General features: G+C 36.7%; 1 protein-coding gene across 1 annotated transcript in view; it reads left to right on the top strand.

Moving 5' to 3' along the window:
* The window catches only part of crppa (CDP-L-ribitol pyrophosphorylase A), a 33,472-nt gene extending 15,207 nt beyond the window's left edge, over positions 1–18,265 (top strand). The window contains exon 10 of the mRNA XM_036563943.1: positions 15,501–18,265. Within this exon, the coding sequence (XP_036419836.1) occupies positions 15,501–15,605 (105 nt within the window). The 3' untranslated portion in view covers positions 15,606–18,265. The remainder of the gene's footprint in view (positions 1–15,500) is intronic.
* Positions 18,266–19,026: the final 761 nt, after the last annotated feature.

The following is a 19,026-nucleotide window of genomic DNA, read 5'->3' on the forward strand; positions in this document are numbered from 1 at the left end:
GGCAGCAAGACAGTTGAAGAATGTTTCAGTGGAACCGTTAAAAGACAGCTTTTAAGCCAAATGTTTACATGGTGAGTTCTCCAGTCCTGTAGAAGGATTGTTGTTTTAAAAACACTGGTATTTGATAAAGATCAGTAAACATTTTATTGTAAATACAGTTTCAAATGTCTTATTAAAACATCTTGCTTTTTTAATCTGGGACTTCCTTGTTTTTCACCGTTTCCTATTAGTAAAATGAAGCTTCTGTCATGTCCCTATTTCCTTCAAGGCCAAGATATGTTTGCTATTGCCTCTAGCTGCTGATGTATTTCATTATCCCACTGCTTTTTCAACAAATTCTGCTCGGCGAGTTGTATATAATTTGACAGATTCACTCAGCACTTCAGTGGGTCTCTTTCTGCTAAACCTAAAGGGACCTCATTGTGCTGTGAGGGAAGGTCTCATAACAGATTTTGCTCAAGATTTATAATTGAATTCAACTTGTCCTGCCACCCTCCTGGCCTTCATCTATAATCAGTGATCATTGTATGGTAGGAAACGCCATATTAAGTCTTGTTTGGCCCCTCCATGTACAATATGGGGTCCTAAATGTTTTTTTTTTTTTGGCTTGGACCACAGTTCTTGGAAAAATCTATTATCAGCATAGAACCATTGCTTTCTGTGAAGATTCTTTAAGACTTCGCATTTGCATATCTTATTAACAGAAATGATTCTTTAAAGGTGAATTCTACCTTTTCAAACTTTCTGTATGATTTATTAACCCAATTCTAAAAACGTTGGGACAGCAGGTAAAATGCTAATAAAAACAGAAAGCTATAATTTGTAAATTCACTTTGACCTGTATTTGAATGAAAACAGTACAAAGATGTGATTATTAATGTTTTACCTTGTCAACTTCATTGTTTTTTGTGAATATGCTCTCATTATGAAATTGTTGCCTACAGTATGTTCCAAAAAAGTTTGGACAGGGCCAATTAAAAACAGTTTAAAACCTCTCTAACAGGTGATGCAATCATGCTTGGGAATAAAAAGAGCATTAAGGAAATGTCTAGTCTTCTGTGAGCAAGGATGTGTCAGTGTCCCCCACTTTCGACAAAAATGCATCAGCAAAAAATCGAACCACTTCAGAATAAGGTTCCCCAGTGAGGGATTACAGAGATTTTAGGAATTTCACCCTGTGCAATGCATAATAACATCAAAAGATTCAGGGAATCCAGAGAAATCTCTGTGTGTAAAGAGCAAGGACAAAAATCACTGAATGGCCATGCCCTTCAAACGCTCAGACAGCACTGCAAAAAACTGGCTTGCTTCTGTGATGGATATTACCACATGGGCTCAGGAATACTTTTGACAAACAGTTGTCAATAAAATTCCATTCATTATTGCATCTACAAATGCAAGTTAAGACTGTATTTTGCACAGTGGAAATCATATGTCAACAGCATACAGAAGCATTGCCGACTTTTCTGGACTCAAACTCATCTGAAATAGACTGATACGCAATAAAACATGTATTGTAGTTTGACGAGTCAGTTTCTTCAGATCTTTTATGGAAATAATGGATGCTGTGATCTCTGGGCCAAGAAGAAAAAGACCATCCAGATTGTTACCAGCGTAAAGTTCAAACGACTGCATCTGTCATGGTATGGGGAGTATTAGTGAGTAACTTAGACATCTGTGAAAGCACCAATAATACTGAACCTATTTTAAAGCAACATATCGCTGTTGTCAGAAGAAAACCTTGTATCTCCAAAATGATGACTTTACAGGAGAAGGAAAAAACCTACTTTACTTTTTTTTACTTTTAAGTCAATGGAACCAGACATTTTTCCAAGTCATTTTGGGCCATTTCCTTTGGTCCATTCTTCATGAAATTTACACAATGTAAAGAGCAACAGGCATTTTCAAATTATGTTAACTAAAAACCTTAGCATGACAACGCCAAAAAAACATTCTGCATGTGTTACAATAGCGAGAGTGTGGGTGCTGGATTTACCTGCCTGTCTCCCATTGAAAACGTGTGGCACATTATTAAGCTCAAAATATGAAAACAAAGGCTCTGTTCGCTTACACAGCTAGAGACTTATATAACAGAAGATTGGCAAAACATGTTTTTAAAACTGAACCAGTTTGTCTTCAGTCTCCAAACAGTTATTAAGTCTTATGGAAGGAAAGATGATGTAACACATTGGTACACATGCTCCTGTCCCAACTTTTTGGAACCTGTTGCAAGCAGTAAATTTGGAATGAAATTTACTAAAAATCAATAAAGGTAAAACATAAAATATTGTGTTTGTATCATTTTCAGTTAAAATAGGTCAAACAGAACCTATTTTACTAATCATTACTTTTTTTTAATTATCATTTCACATACTGTCTAAACTTTTTTGGAGTTGGGCTTGTAATGGTTAAAATGTAAACAAAATCATTCACAGAGTTTTGATGTGAAGTGGTGCACAGAGGCGGATGATTGTGGGGCTGCAGGTAAAAGACAGGAATGGGGCCCCCTGGATGGACCTCACTCTATAGCAGATAATGTTGCTTGTTTTAAGGAGTAATGTATGAAATAAACAGAATTATCTGCCAGTATAATGAGATCATGTGGTACAAAGTAATCCAGAAATAATGAAATGAGTAATGAGAATACTTCTTCCAGGAAGTAAAAAGTAACATAATCCTATTACATGTTGAGAGAAGTTCTTAGTAACTTGTAATGTTTTAGTTTTTGAGTTAGTTGGGAGTTTAGATTTTGCATTTCTCTGCTGAACTTGTATGGCTTTATTTGATTTTCCTTCTCAACACCCAGAAATTACAAGGAAGAACCTCCTCTTCATAATGTAGATTATCACTTAAATGCCTTGTTCATACCAGTCTGTCAGTTGTGTCATCACGACCGGGGGTGGGGCTGCACTGAAATCACTAAAAATGATAACAAAATGGCAAAAAACAGCTGTTTTTAAAATGTGTACTTATGTTTAGGAATAAGTTATTTAACATCAACACGTACAATATCTAATTTGTACTTTCATGGGGCCCTTGGCTCATGGTGCATTCAAGAGAAACTGTATTACAAAAGTGGAGATAGGAACCAGAGTCTTGTGCAGATATAGCCATTTTATTCACTATCCAAAACAAGGAGTGATCCTACATGTCTGTTAAGTTTTCATATTTATTGTTAATAATGGTAAAATAGTGGTAAATACAAAAAAAATATTAATTGTACCTCTCCACCCTGGATGTATTAAAATTTTTTAGTCCAAAACATAATCAAAAATTGATTGTAAAAATAATGTCTCAGACAGCATATTCATAACCATTTGCTATAATAGTTTCAGTGGAGTTGCTTTCAGAGGCATTAAACTCCTAAAACGGCTGGTTCCCAGTTCTGACTCTGTACGTTTCACTAGAATGGCACATTTTATATCAAACCACACAATTTTCTGAAAATTAGAGAATTCCCCTTTAATGATCCGCCCATTGAGAGGTTCTTTAAGGCCAGAGTACTTCGATGGGGCAAACACAAACAAACACGAACATTCTGAAGTTGGCAGTTGTCTTGTTCAGCCGAAGAGCTACCAAGTAAAACATTCTAGCACCTTTAAACAATCTAACAGGAGTATGGCACACCAGCCAAAGTTTCTGTTTGTTTGTGTTTGTCTGGTTGGCGTACTCTGGCTTTTTGGGAACCAGAAGTGGTTTTCCTGTGACATCACTCCAAAGAACCATTTGTTTTTAAGAGTGTCAAGCTTGTATTGTTTTATTTTACCGTTAAAGTGTGCACCTCAGTTTTCATGGAAATCTTATGAAATTGTACTGACTACAAACACACACTTAACATCAAAGTCTGAAATCTGTTATTAAGACGATTGGATGGTGTGAGTAAGACGATTTTGACCCTATCAATGTTTCCAACAGTGACAGGAAGTGTCACCGGATCCCTGTTGCGCTGGGCCTCGGTGACCTGTCACTCGCTGAAAAGGCTTGTCACGATGATATATGGACCCACTAATCCCTTCAGTGAGAGCCCTGCTGTTTACCCTCCCTCCGCTTCCTTCTCCTCAAAGAGCCTGGCCAAGGAATCCTAAACCTGAGAGGAGATTAGCTGCTCCTTAAAAAAGAGAAAGAAAAAGAGAGAATAAGGGAGACTCTAGAGAGCCATTCTCTTACCTGCTCAGATCCACCACTGAATGGCAGGTTGTGAAATAGGACACTTGGAAAGTGGAGTCTTTTCACAGGAATTTGGCGCATCCTGAGTTCTATATTGCATTCTCCCATTCTCCCAAGATCCTTTAGGTAGTCTCTACTGTAACCTTCATCCTTTGTATAAGAGAGCTACACTATATAGCCTGCATTTTGTGAATTCCTGCAAAACCTATTCTATTCTACACGTGCATACACCCCACCCCCCACACAGTACTGTGCAAAGTACTGTTTATCTGGTCAGTAAGTGTTTATTTGCTCAGAAAAACACTAATAATAGAATACACACAAATAACAATGTTAAGTTAAATGAATAACATGAACAGTAGTGATTATACAAATATCAGTTTGTCCTTTTAACCATTTTCAAACCTCTCCTCACGGTTGCCCAGTATTATTTGTAGTTATCATCCAGTACATGGTTTGGCTCAATCAATGCTCCATTATGTTAAATCCAGAGTGCTGGTGATGGAATTGAACAAATCCATGTAATGGGGCATCCAAGAGACATCTGGAAAATTGTTCTTCAAACTATCTCAGAAGATAGCAACTGCTTTTTTGAAAATAAGAAATTCTTGTTACTTTTTACAGTATTTATATTTACTGGTGTTTATTGTAATATTACATGGCATTTTTACAGGCAAAACAATATCACTGCCAAGATAAATGGTTTAAACAATGTATTTATAGCATTGAGTGGTCTTCTCACAGTGGAAGGATGGACAAAAACACCCGTGTATTTTTTCAGGTGTGAAGCAAGAGTGGAGCTTAATTTTTTTTTCGGTCGCGCTAAGATGAAAGCTTTAATTACAGTTTATCTGCCGACAACTGTTTTAGTGGTATACCAGGTCTTGTAGTCCCATTAGGAGTCAATTTTTTCTACGTCATCTGATTATTGTAGTGTTTAAACTCCTACTTTTCCACTTATCTACTGAAAAATTAATAACTTGTGTCTTAGGAGAACAACAAAAGTTTTAGCTTCTGACTGGTGCTATTACACTTTTGAAGGGCTGCAGTGAGTAATGTTTGTTTATTTGAGCTTGAGCAAAAAAGTCATTTAAATTTAAGACAAGTCTATGTACGCCAGTGCCAGAATATAAAGAGCATATGTGTCTAAGAAAACAAAACAAGCACATTTTATCACGTTGGTCAATGAAACACGTTCCGTATCACTTACATCAATCAAACGGAAAATACACATGGTTTCTCCTCAAGGCATACTTGTGGGACACTCTTTTCTGCCTTAGATAGTTAGAGCATAATTGATCTGATTTACAGTCAAGTGGCCATCATTCATACCCAAAATATTTCCACTCTGTACCTATGCCTAGTTGTTGCACGTTTGTTTTCCATTAAGTGGAAAAGCCAGATAAGTCTCTCTAAAGGGTTGATACATCTACGCTGACAGTTCCAGAATCAGCCTACTGTTCCCTGATGTATTAATGTAGTGTTAGAGGGAAAAGCCACAGGAGATCACAGGAGACTGTGGCGACTCATGCTGGATATCACGAGCGATCTTTTTACGCCTGGAGTGCTCCAGATGTGTGCTGGCATGTGCGAATGTGAGCAGGCAGGGGAAAAATGTAACTCACTGGACCGCTGTTTACCCAGCTTTGATTTAGCAGATTACACAAAAACCATGGATGGGCTCTCCGAGCAACTTTCACAAATACTCGTGCTTAGGCTCATTGTGAGACAACATTCCGACCTGGAACAATCACAAACAAAAGATAAGTTCTTATGGAAGACATGAATACTTACCAGGTCCTCTGAATTGGTTTGTAAACATTTAATCAGCAAAAGAACACTGTGGTGCACTTTGTACGTGCAGCCTACGTTCTAGGAGCACTTGTTTTAAATTTGTGCCGACCACCCACTGTCATGCGCCAAACATCCAGTTGCTGGTAATCTTGTATTAAGTTTTCAGCATCTAGCATGAGGCTTGGCATAGGGTCTTCAGAACAGGCTTCACCTTCATCAGTCTACCTGCTCTGTATCTCTTTGTTCAATGCTGGTATTTTTTATTGTTTTAATATTTATTTTAAGGTAATAGTTTTGTTGCTAACACAATTATCTGTGTGGTTTTACACTGTTCATTACTTACTTTAAATTACAGTAAGATTGTACCCTTTTGCAGAATATTCTGACATCTAAAATGAAGTTGCTTTATGATATCTAATAGAGGTTTCTGGGGTTTTTTTTTGTTTGTTTTTTGTTTTTTTTTCTATCATATTAAAATACTCTCCTGCCAGGTTCCTGGGTGAGCAGTTTTGTCAAAACCAGGTTTGACTGCCTTTATGACCGCACTACTCTACTCTAGTAAAACAGTACGAAAGTAGAGCTATGGAACAAAGGGCAGTGTTGTCTTGGCTGTTTTGCTTAATCTGGCCACATAAATAATCAGTACTATTTTCATAGGAAGTTTAATCGGAATCTAGCCTTAGAACCTTGTTTAAGTAAAAGAAAAGCAAAGAGTAGAGTAGAGTAGTGCGGCCATCAAGTGCACTTCATTCAGGTTACAGTTGCTATATTATGTTTTAAATATCTAATCCTATTACATGTAATCGAGTAGTTGATTGCTCTTCAAACCTGTGCCTGTTCATAAGTTTGTAATCACTTGTCATATTCATAATCAGTGCTTTGTTATACAATAATAACTTTTACAATGCAGACTAAAATACTATAAGCCAAACACCGGAAAGGTGTTTTAAGATGTTTTATTCAAGTTTTGTTGTTTTTTATGTTTTTGTTTGTTTGTCTGTTTTTATGTTGTCAGAAACTTCAAAGGGTTATTAAATGATAAATATTCTGTGATGATATGTTGTTAGTAATTTCTTAGTAAGTTCCCTTAAGATTTGGTCACTATATTTAAAATATAATGCATTCTGGATGTGAGTTTAGTATAACTTTATTCTTAGTGTTTTATAGCATACTTTTTAATAGTCATTGTGGAGTCATATACAAATATATTCTATAGTCATATTCCATATATAATAGAATCAATTTATACATGTATCTTCAACAAACAGGTTTTATATCATTGACAAACGTGATTCCAAACTGTTGAATGGTGATTCAGTACTGGAGCTTTTTTGTTTGTTCTTATTAAACTTTAGTTGCCAAAGATTGTGTTACGTATCGTATATCGTGAAAACGTCTTGAAGTACTGTGATCCTATGCTTTTGTGTTATTGCCAACCCATAATTCCAAACTTTCAAACTGTGGTGTATGTTGTAAATATATCCGGTAGTTTAATTCATTAGTACGGTCTCCGATCAAGGTGCAAACAGAGTTGTAACAGATTTGCTATAATTCATTGGGCTGCTGTTTACCAAGCTTTGACCTGGGCTCTCAAACAACTCATCTGATTTTTGAATCTATTAGTTCACCATGTGTTAGGTATGTACTTTCCATTTCGACCTTATTGTAGTATTTTGGAGTATTCATTTAGAGTATTACGCATTGACCATCTCCACGTTCCCACACGTTCACTTCCGCTTGCCTGTTAATCACAGTTGTTTAGTCTAGGTTGCAGGCTTGTTTTGACAGCCGTGTAAAATGTGAACTCTGTCACCAGTTTTTTTGTCTAAGGCTGTGATAAAATACCTAACAGTTTTTCTTCCTGAGTTGAGGTGCTCTGCTGCTGCATGGTGAGCTGTGAGGGATGCTTTTTGGTGCTATTTGAAAAGTTTAGTCACTTAAGGAAATAATATACATGACCCTGTTTGACCGCTAATGTGCCGTGTGTATATATGTCATGTATGTTGCCAGTGGTTCATTGAGGGTGTAATAACTACGGAAGTTTTGTTTCTCCATGAGGGCTTTGGGATGTCATAACACATATTTCCACCGTCCCTTCAGCCCAGCAAATGTAAGAGAGCGTTGTAGTCATTATTGTTTGTAAGTGTGTCTGTCGCCAAGTTGTACAAACACAGTAATCACTCACTTGTTCAAATAGAAACGCATTCACTCGTAAGGCAACAAAAGCTTCCTGTATTTTCTTAGCTCCGGTGCAGTGTGTGTCTGATTATGACTAAGGAGCTCTAGGTAAAAAAGAAGAGGATATGGACCCAGACAGCGCAGACAGGGCATTGTGGAATCCTGTTTAGTTAGACGTGGCGAACTCTATAGATAGCCATGTTCTATTCAAGCACAAGGCGGAAATTTGCCTTATCACGTTTTTTTTCTTGCTTTACCTAGTTTATCTGAGCTGCTCATGAATCAACATTGTGGAGTGCAGGGCTTGAATAGAAATGTGAAAGTGCTGGTGAGTTTGAGAAGCGCACACAAAAAAAAGTCAAACAATCCAGGATCTTTTTATATGAGGTGAGAGTGATTAGGGATGACAGGGTCATCATAAGTACAGGTATATATTTAGGCGCAGGTCCACACAAGTATTATTCTTTGAAAAAAATAAAAAAAAGAGAATAAAGTTATTTTTTAAAAAAAGGGAAATTAGGCTATTAATTAAGTGAATATACAGTGTGGTTATATATATATATATATATATATATATATATATAATATATATATATATATATATATATATGCTTTTCTTTTACTTAAACAAGGTTCTAAGGCTAGATTCCGATTAAACTTCCTATGAAAATAGTACTGATTATTTATGTGGCCAGATTAAGCAAAACAACCAAGACAACACTGCCCTTTGTTCCATAGCTCTACTTTCATACTGTTTTACTAGAGTAGAGTAGTGCGGTCATAAAGGCAGTCAAACCTAGTTTTGACAAAACAACGTTACTTCACTCAGACATCAAAGATTGCCTGTTAATCTGCATGTTAACCTTACTGCTGGGATAGTGAGACAGATTTGAGCCCATCTATAAGGAAAGTACCCTCTTAAATAAGTGGCACTACACCAAGGACTGCAGTGGGGTTTAGGCCCATATCAAATCTCTAGAGCTGCCAGTAAATGGGCTTGAAATCTCTGTCATGGTCGTACCCTCCAGCTACTGCCCACTGAATGGGTTGGAGATGGGGTGGGGGCAGTCTGTACCCAGCACTATCATAATACCCTAAAAGCAATACACTGTCAGAGCAAGAAACGTAATACTGGTTAGCCAGAGACATGACTGCTTTTAAGTCTATTGTGGCTCCTGTTCTCATGATATAGTGCAGTGGTGTTGGGAGAAGTGCAATGAGAAGTTGTTTTGTAATTTTTCTTGCAGGTCACATACAGTCATGAGTTTAGCTTCTAGACATCACCTGTTTACCTATGGCTGATGTAAATAGTGATTATCCTTTTAGTAGTAGTGAGTTGTTTTTGAGGCTTGCATGAGGTTGTGTCTTGGTAACAGTGCAGTATATTCAATTGTATCGCAGTGTGTTATACTGTATTGTTGTATTGTGACCAGCATTTTAGCTTGTAGCTAGTGTGTCAGTTTGGCACAAATGTGTTAGCTTGTAGAGAGCTAGATCTGGACATTATAAAGCGTAGCTTTCGTTTCAAATGCTATACTTTTAGATGTTTAATTCTCAAATGAAATGAAAATGGAAACATTAACATACGGCACATTTTTTTCACCAATGCTTATTTTTACTGTGTTGAAAAATGTATCATATCAAGACACAATTGTATAGTATTGAATTACATTTTAAAATATTACGAATCATTACACCCATATCCACCAATAAACTACCTTCTTGTGGTACACTCCTATATTTAAAAGTGCTGAATGGTTTGTTTGGAGCAGTGCCATAGAACAACCACTTTTCAGTAGATGGCTCTTTGAAGGAATGCTCTGCTGCTTTTCAACCTAATCTCTATCTGCCACATCCTTCCTTGTACTTAGTAAAAGAATAGAAAACCTGTTCACTCAAAACACACTTACAATAGAAGCCAATGGGCAGGTGCTGAAGCAGGTACCCAGTGTCTTCTTTTATGTGTCTTTTAAGTTAGCCTGTTTTTGTTGAAATTGCTGTCCATGGTAATCGAGTGATACCAATGCTGCAGGTAGAGATTAAGTTGAGAAATGCTTTAAGGAACCACCCATTGAAAGGTCTTCTTTGATATCGCTCGAAAGAACCCTTGTGGTACCTTTATTTTTTAAGTGTTGTTAGAGGCCGTCACTCAGTCACACTTGTGATCCAGTCATAAGTGATTTATATAGATTCGGATTTGGAATATATGAGCTGGTGGTGAGCTCACTAAGTAGCGTCTCTCTCTTATTGATCTGGCGCCTGCGCTTGATATTAATGTTCTTCTCCCATCTTTCCAGTGTAGCTGGTCTTAGGAGGTTGAAGGCCATTACAGCAGTGAAGCTGGCAGAGATTTAGGGAAAAAGAACAGCAGAGAAGCTGGGCAACTGGCTGCAGAGAGGCTGATTTAACGTGACTGAGTGGTGCAAATTGTCACTGTTAAGTTCCTAATTGCTGAGGCTCCGTCTTCAAAGTAAGCGTTGGTGCGAGACGGTGGTGGGTCGCTCCGTGCTGATGGAAAGGTTGATTGCAGCTGTGGAATTTTCAAGGACAGTTAGAAAAGGGCTGCTCACTGTGTGGTCTGTTGGCATCACCGGAGTCCTCTTTTCTTCTCTGATTTTTCCTTTGTCAAAGAAATCTAGTCTCCACTGCATTTTTTTAGTAATGAGTGTACAATGCCACATAAATCAAAGTATGTATATCGTAATCCCCTACGCAATAGATATGTCAATGAGCTTGTGTTTATCAGACCAATCACTTATCTCAGTCCCTTCACTCATAAACCTTTCATCCTCTGTTGGCCTGAAAGCCTGAAAGAGCTACAGCCAAATTTTGCTTTTTACAATTACTCAGAATTGACTGACCTTTTTACAATCACACTAGTAATATAAACATAATAATAATAATAAATGGAAAAGCAATAATGTACAGTCCAAATAATAACCAAATATCCAGTAACCATCAAATTATTCTGATTTAAATAGTTTATGTTAAGCCATAACTTTGTCATTCAGTTGCCACTATCCAGAAAGTAGTCAAGGATAACACACAAATCTATTTTATGTCTTTCTATTCTGAGAAAATGAGATGAGTCATAAGTACTGCAATTGATCCAGAGTGGTGACCAAGTTATCTTCAGATGTGATGTCCATTTACAGAATATTTGCGGTCAGTGGAGATATTAAAAAGACGGGAGACAAATATCTGAAGGGACCTGTTCAGTGAATACTCTTTATTAAGGAAGCTTTGATGTATTGAAGTATTTTGTAATGTGTAATGAGCAGGAAGCAACTGCATAGGCTTGGAGCTACATGGAGCACAACTGAATGTTTTATCCATCTCATAAGCCTGGAAAAGACACTGAGAATCAGTGGAAAAGTTACGAACGACAAAGTCATTGCTTCTGATTAGATGGATACTTTAAGAGAAGTCAGAATTCCAAGTGTTGAATTTCCTCTTTCTTTTTAAGTATGAGCCATAACAATAGTCCAAAATAGAGATCATTAGCCAAGCCTCTCTCACTCCCCCTGGCCTGCTGTCAGTTCAGGGTGGAAATATGGCGGAGTGGGAGAGAAAGTGTGTTCTTCACACATCACTTCTTCTCCACCCAGCTCTGACTGATTTACAATGCGCTGAGTGCTCAGTGCTGGACCACTTCAGATCGGAGTGTGTTTAGCCACTAGCATGCCTCTCTGACCTCTCTGTGGTTCAGGTTCACTTTTGAGGAAACCAGTGCAAAGAGAAGAACGAGGAAAGAACTCACAAGAAAACCAGTGTGAAAATATGATTTTTTTTTTTTTTATTATTTGCCTGAAAGTATTGTTAGATTGTGTTCATTGTAAAAAATACATCTTTTAGTTGTAGAGTTGCACAAAGTTCAGTAGTTTTTCAGGACTGAAGTTTGGCATACTGTTCTCTACATTCCCAATATCCTAAATTTCAGTACTTTCACTTATTTTTTTCAATAAGCTTGTACCAAGTTGACATTTGACTTTGCTCAAAAAAAAGTTTTGTATAGATTAAAAAACATTCAGTCCACCTGCTATTCAGACAGAAGAACTGTATTTTTTCACAATACAAAGAACCCTTTTAGCCTGCAAATGATTCATGAGTGTTCATGGTTCCATTGTCTTTACTAAAGAACCCTTGAAAAACCACCTTTTTTAAGAGTGTGGTAACTTTCAAAGGTCAAAATATTACTATTTGTACTTTTAGTTAATAAATTGTTTTGGACATGTTGAACCTAATCTGAACAATCTTGACAATTTTGGATTTGGTTCAGGAAACTAGCACTTTCTCTGACTTTTTCGTATGATGTATGATTTATATTCCACTGTCAGTATTCTACAGTGGATATTTCAGTATACATAGACGTTTACATAGACTTTAAATCTTTGATCCTCCTTGGTGATCTTTCACTGGCTTTCATGACTTGTCTTCTTTTTTTTTAATTTGTGTTTTTCCAGTGTTGATGTCGTGTCACCCCAATAACAGAACTAACCACATGAACATTGTTGTGTTTAGTTGTGGTTACACTTTTTTAGCATTATAGACAAGGCTGAAAACATTACTGTGCAAAGTATTTTCCACTGACCTCAGTAACACTTGGGTGGCTTTCTCCTGTTTTGTTTTTGATTCCCTGACTTAAATGCCCTATTCACATATTGCAGAGCAAATTGCAACAAATTCTTTTGATAGTTTTATGTATGTATATCTTACTTCCATACAAACACACCCAGATCAAATGGAGGGACTCTATAGGGAGTTGAGGGTTAACAGGCTTTAAAAACAACTGTGCCTGTTGACTGCTCACAGATGTATTGGCTTCAGACCATCTTTTTTGGTCATATGCTTCTTACCATTAATTTAATAAGAGGAATAGTGACTTTGTCACATCCTTAAGAAAAACAGGAAACCTCTTTTAATCATTTCCATTTCAGGGTTAAATGTAAATTTTAAAAATGTACTGCAGTTCATGGGAAGTGCTTGGTTTAGGCATATTTTCAGATCATATTCAGATGTGCTTACAGAAAGTATTTATTTAAAAAGTGAGTGGTGATTCCTCTCCAGCCATTTTAAAAGACTGCAGAGAGAAATAAGATGTGTCTTTTAAGTCATATAGTCTGATATAGATGTGTTTGTTAGTCACATAGTGCTGTCACAATTGCTCAAGTAAACCTGTTTATTTAATTAAAAATTCTTAGTTGACAATTTGTATGATGATAATGCATAAATTTAAATAAGAGAGACATAGGAGAGAAAAAAAGAAAAACTGAGCCTGATAAACTGACCCATTTATATGCATTTTTTGACATAGTGTTTTTAAATTGTTTAAATGTTGTCATGGTTTGTTAAGTCCATTAAGTTTCAATACTTGACTTTCTTTGACTTGAATTATTCAAATATTTGCTCAAATAATCATTAAATTACTGGATTACTAATATAATCAGTTGTAACAATCATACATTTCACTCTCAGCACATCCTTTCTACATCCCTAGTCACTACTTTATAAATGAGATGTTCTAGATTGTAGCATTAGGTCTGGGCAGTTATTATGAAAACCATGACCAAACCACCAACTTTAAAACCAATAAAGCTGTCAGGGTGTGGTCAGTAGCCCATAGGAGGCCAGTAGTGCTGTGCTTTAAAAGGATATTCTACCAGTTTTTCAAAATTTGTTCATAATTAATGTAAACAAAGTCATTCAGAACGGTTTGATGTGAAGTTAACCATTCTAGAGAAACTTACTTAGTCAATAGTGTTCACAGCAAGGGTGACAAGAGCCAAATGTCCAAAGTATGTAAAAACTACATGCAGAGCAAAATATTACCCAATGATTTTCCACTGTTTTACCATTATGAACATAACATATAAAAATTAAAGGTCACATGCAGGTTCACTGGTCATTTTGGATAAATAAAATGGCTGTATTTGTGTTGTAGACACCATGACTCCTGGTCTCTATCACCACTACTGTAAAGATGAGTCAGTTCAGTTTCCCTGCAGTTGTTGTTCATCCCTTCTCTCCTTTTTCTCCTACTATATTTAATGCTGTTTTCTCCTGTTGCTTTTATTTGTGTGTTATTTTATCACTTGTGTTGAAAAGCATCCTTGAGTCTATGAATGGCATTCTACATTTTATAAGGAGTGTTTCAGCATGATCTGCTTTTTGAATAAATCAGAAGACAGACGAGCCAATCAGAACAGATATCATTTACATATATCAGTCTTACGGACACAATAACAAAGGCAGCCTGATTAATTCCAAAGGACAATGTAAAAATGAGTCATAAGTGGAGTTTAGAATAAAAAAGAAAATGCAAAAAAAATGCAGGATATGGGCCATTTAACTTTAATGTGCGCTATACGTCATTAAATAAAGATATTTTTACAACCCAGTTAGTATATAATGTTAGGAGTCAATGCTTTTGTTTTAATATTGAAATATAAGTATCAGAAGTGGGATTTCTATCATGAGTCGCCAAAGCGTCATGCAACTGGAATTTATTTAAAATAAACCCTGACAGTATGATACAGTTTATTCCTGAGTGGAAGTGACTTGAAAGTAGTATGTCTGTTGAGTTCAAATGAACCTGAACAGGGAAAGTATTTTATGTGGAAACTCCTAATATCATATCCAAATGGATGTTCCATTCGATTTCTACGTTTTTCTTTTATTTCCACACACTAAAACAATTCAGGTGACAAATTAGAAGCTGAGAGACTTGGACGGACTTTATTTGTAAGATGCCCATTAGCAGCTGGTGCAAGGCACTAAAAGCTCTATAACTGGCCATTAAAAACATACATGCCACAGAAAAAGAGGCTAGACAAAAGACACAAACGAAACACGAAACCAGAAGTCCACAACAGGAGGGCAGGCATTTTAAAGAAAGTGGAGCATGACTGACTAAACGAATAAAAGCTCTTTGGTGTCTAGTGTGCGGTTTCTTCTTTGCTGCCTAATATCACGGCCTGTAAACTGTAAAGAATGCTGAGGAAGTATCAAATGAGACATCTTTTCCATGAAGGGCCTAAAACACTGTAGACACTGATCTTTCTCTGATGCTGTTTAGGCTAAATATCAAACATCTGTGTTGTTGAAATGAACTGGGCCAGATTATATAATAAACTTGATTATGGATCACTTGTTTTATTTGAACTGCTTTCTCACAGTGATTGGGGTGGTTCCTGTTGACTCCTTCAGGCATTCTCTAAGCTTGTGTGGTTATCTGAATCATGTCTCTGTGTTTTTTTTCTGTGTTTTGTACCTCTGTGCCTGAGTTTAACGTCTTAGTTAAAGGATCAACCTTCACAGAAATTTTCAAGTAAAAAGCTGACATAATGTGTGTATTGTTTCAGATTCCTGAGCTGTGGGAGAGATCTGTAGAGAGACTGTCAGAGATCACAACAGCTCTCATCAGAGACAGAAACCCTGCATTAACTGGACAATTGCTACATGCCTGAGATAAACACATACAGACACACATTACGCATCAGTCATTCACTAAACCTGCTCTACTCTTTATCGAAACACCATACATTATCAAGCTCTCATACACTAAGATAAGTTGTTTAATAAAAAGTTTGGTTGTATGTTTAAAATTACCACAAGATTGTATCCTATAGCCACTACATGGAAGTTAGGCTGGAGTTTAATCCTTTCAACTTTAGCCTAATCGTTTTATTATTAACTGTAAAGGAATGATTCGGTGAAAAACAAACCTTTTCCACCTTTCCTAGATGTCGGCGATCAGCCAACTTTTGCTTCTTTAGTTTAGTGCTGGATCTACAAGACTAACGTTGCTAAAAATCATTAAGTCAATAGTCACCCAAATTCCCAAAACATTCCCAAAACTTCTCTCAAACCACATCCAGGTCTTCGGTAAGGTCCCGCAGACTTGTCAGTGTGGTTTAGAACACAGCATGACTTACTGTTAATGGTAGGTGTTGTGCCAACTCCCCTTCATGTGCATGTATGTTATACAGGCATGTGGACACTACAGATAATGTGATTTCTGTTGTTTCTTTTTATACAATAACCGTTAGTCTTTCAATTTTTAAAGCAAAGATATGTTCATATATTAGAACAACGGAATATAATGTAGGGAGTTTGCCACAATGCTGCCTAAAGTGGGTGCCTGCTGCATTCATGAAAACTTTGTTTACTTGTATAGCTTGTATAAGTTGTTCAGTGTTTTAAACCACATCATCAGTCTGTGTGACTTTAATGAAGACCTGGATGTGGTTTGAGTGGGTTGAGAGAAGTTTTAGGGATCAGTTTATGGAAAGGTCTGGATGACTTTTGTCCTCTAGTGTTTGTTAGTAATGTTAGCCTCATAGTTCCAGCGCTAACTAAAGAAGCAAAGTTTGGACACCAAACATGTCTTGGCTGATTGTCCACATCTAGGATTAGTGGAAAAATGTGTAAATTGTTTGTTTGTTTGTTTTTTGTTTTTTGGTGAACCATTCCTTTAAGGCTTATTGTGCAGTAACTGCTATGAAACTGCTTGTACGTTATGTAGCTAGGGAAGTCTAGTCCCATCAACAGGTCCATAGTCATTAAGGGATTAAACAGTGACTCACTGGTGACTCACTATTAAAACATTGTTCATAAGTGGTCATGCGCCCTAGATATATCACACTTGGTCTAAATCATGTTTTATGGTTTATGTATTATTCTTTGTATTTTCCTTATAGCAACTGCAGAGTTCAGGCTGAAAGCATTAAAGACCCAGTGTTTCTAAGCAAATATTGCCCTCTTGTGGAATAGCATGAGAAATGTATCCCTCTTTGGCACATCACACTATCACCACTAGGGGCAGTATGGGCATATCTTTCTATCAGGAATCTGGAGGAAGTCTATGTTTTGTAACAGTTCTTAGACAGAAAGAGTCTAAAGAAAAAGAAGAAGAACAACAAAAATGGTGCATGTTTTGCTCAGACTTTAAGATCACAATGAAAATGAAATATTTTAGTGAAAAAGTGTGACTGTAGTTTGAATTGAGTGTACACTATCTTCATCATCATCTTTGTGACTAACTTCAGGCACAAACTCACTACTCTAATAACCCGTTATAATCATTCTGGAATTTTTTCTGTGTTGTTGTTTTCTTGTGAAATTTAGTCACTGCTTTTCAGAGACCCTTTTTTGCTTTAATATATAACATTTTTATTTTGTATACTTTAGTTTTAGTTTTGACAGTCAAAGTACACTACCCAGATTTGTAGCCTTTTATATGCTGTAAGTACCATTTCTATGTGTTCTTTTGTTTTGAGCAGTTGTGCGTTAGTGGTGAATCAAATGCCTGTTTACTATGCAATGTACACATTTTTTTTACTGTTTTTATACTGCTTCCCTTAACTTTAATGATAGTGATTATTCATTTAGTTTTCATTTTGGTGTGCTTTATGGTCGAACTCACTCATGACAATTTATAACAGTTTTTGACAGGATCATTTATACAGGATTACTTCTAATGGAGTGAATACAATTAAAAACATGTTTGACAAAATTACACATGCAGTATTACTTGAATTGTTATAATGGGGAGAATATAATACACTACTCTTAATACTGTCGACGCAAAAAAAAAAACTTTGACCACATTACTGTAACAAAGATTCTGTTCTCAGGTGCGTTTAGTTTTCAGTATGATGTTATTTCATAGCAGACACTGCTATGCTAATGCTTCTTTGGGACAAACAGCAGCTTTCCAATTTGTTTGGCGGTTAGGCTTAACACTAGCCAGACCAGAGGGATCCTGCTGACCACATTTCATAAACTGGGCTGTTTTTATAGCGTTACCCTGGCCTGAGGAAAACAGGGCCTCGGACGAGCCCCTAAATTTGTGTCTGCACTCTGGGGCCAGGCTGGCCTCTCGCTCCTCCTGAGCCAACCGCTGATTGCTAATTGATTATGGCCTTGGGTTTCCCGTCGGCTGAGCCAGAGTGTGAGGTAATTATGGAGGGTGGCAGGAGAGCAAGAGCGTATTCTAACCCCCCCCCCATCACTTGAGCTAGCCATGGAAAAGAACAGTGCATCGAGCAAGCAGAACCCAACAGAAATAATCAGGAGCCTGAACTCATCTTTTAGTTTTCTTTGAGTGACGTCTACACCTTTGGCAAGAAATGATGGAAAAAAAAAAAAATTAAATAATGTTTTTTTTTCTGCAAAGCAAGACTGTATGCACAACAGTATATTTTCATCAAATTCAAATCATAATAGCATATCCTCTTCTACTTACAAACACAATTGAAAGGTTAGAATCTGCAAATATATAATATCAAATATAGAGAGGCAATCAATATCAGCGGGAATCAGTGTTGGGCCGATATCAACAGCGAATGCTGAATTGGACATCAGAGGGAGAAAAGAATGAATACAATGCAATCTTGTAACAAGTCTGTCCTGAAATAGCTTGTGCTCACTTTGCCATATGTTGTTAGCTATGTATTTGTTCTTGTGGGCTAGTAGAGTGTTTCAGTTTAAGCATTAGCTCATTTTAAAGCTAGCAAGTGAACATATCACACTAAATCCTGGCATCATTACACTGGCTTCCAGTGTCTTTCAGGATGGTTTAAAGTACTGCTAAAAGCAGTAAATGGATTAGCACCATCATGCATCATGGACTGTCTGTCTCTACAAACACTGAATCATTCTTTAGGATCCAGCCCTGCAGACCTGTTTAATGTATCACAAGTCAACAAGAAAAGATGTGATGAGGCAGTTTTTTGTTTGTATGCATCCAGAAAAATGTAACAGACAGACAACATTAGAACATAATTTTAAGAAGCAGTGAAAGACATAATTTTTACAAACTTTATTTTTTGTAAATTTACTACTATTATTTCTATCATTATTGTTGCTGATTTTACTTTTATTACT

Source organism: Colossoma macropomum, unplaced genomic scaffold, assembly GCF_904425465.1.
Source record: "Colossoma macropomum unplaced genomic scaffold, Colossoma_macropomum, whole genome shotgun sequence".
Taxonomy (NCBI): Eukaryota; Metazoa; Chordata; class Actinopteri; order Characiformes; family Serrasalmidae; genus Colossoma; species Colossoma macropomum.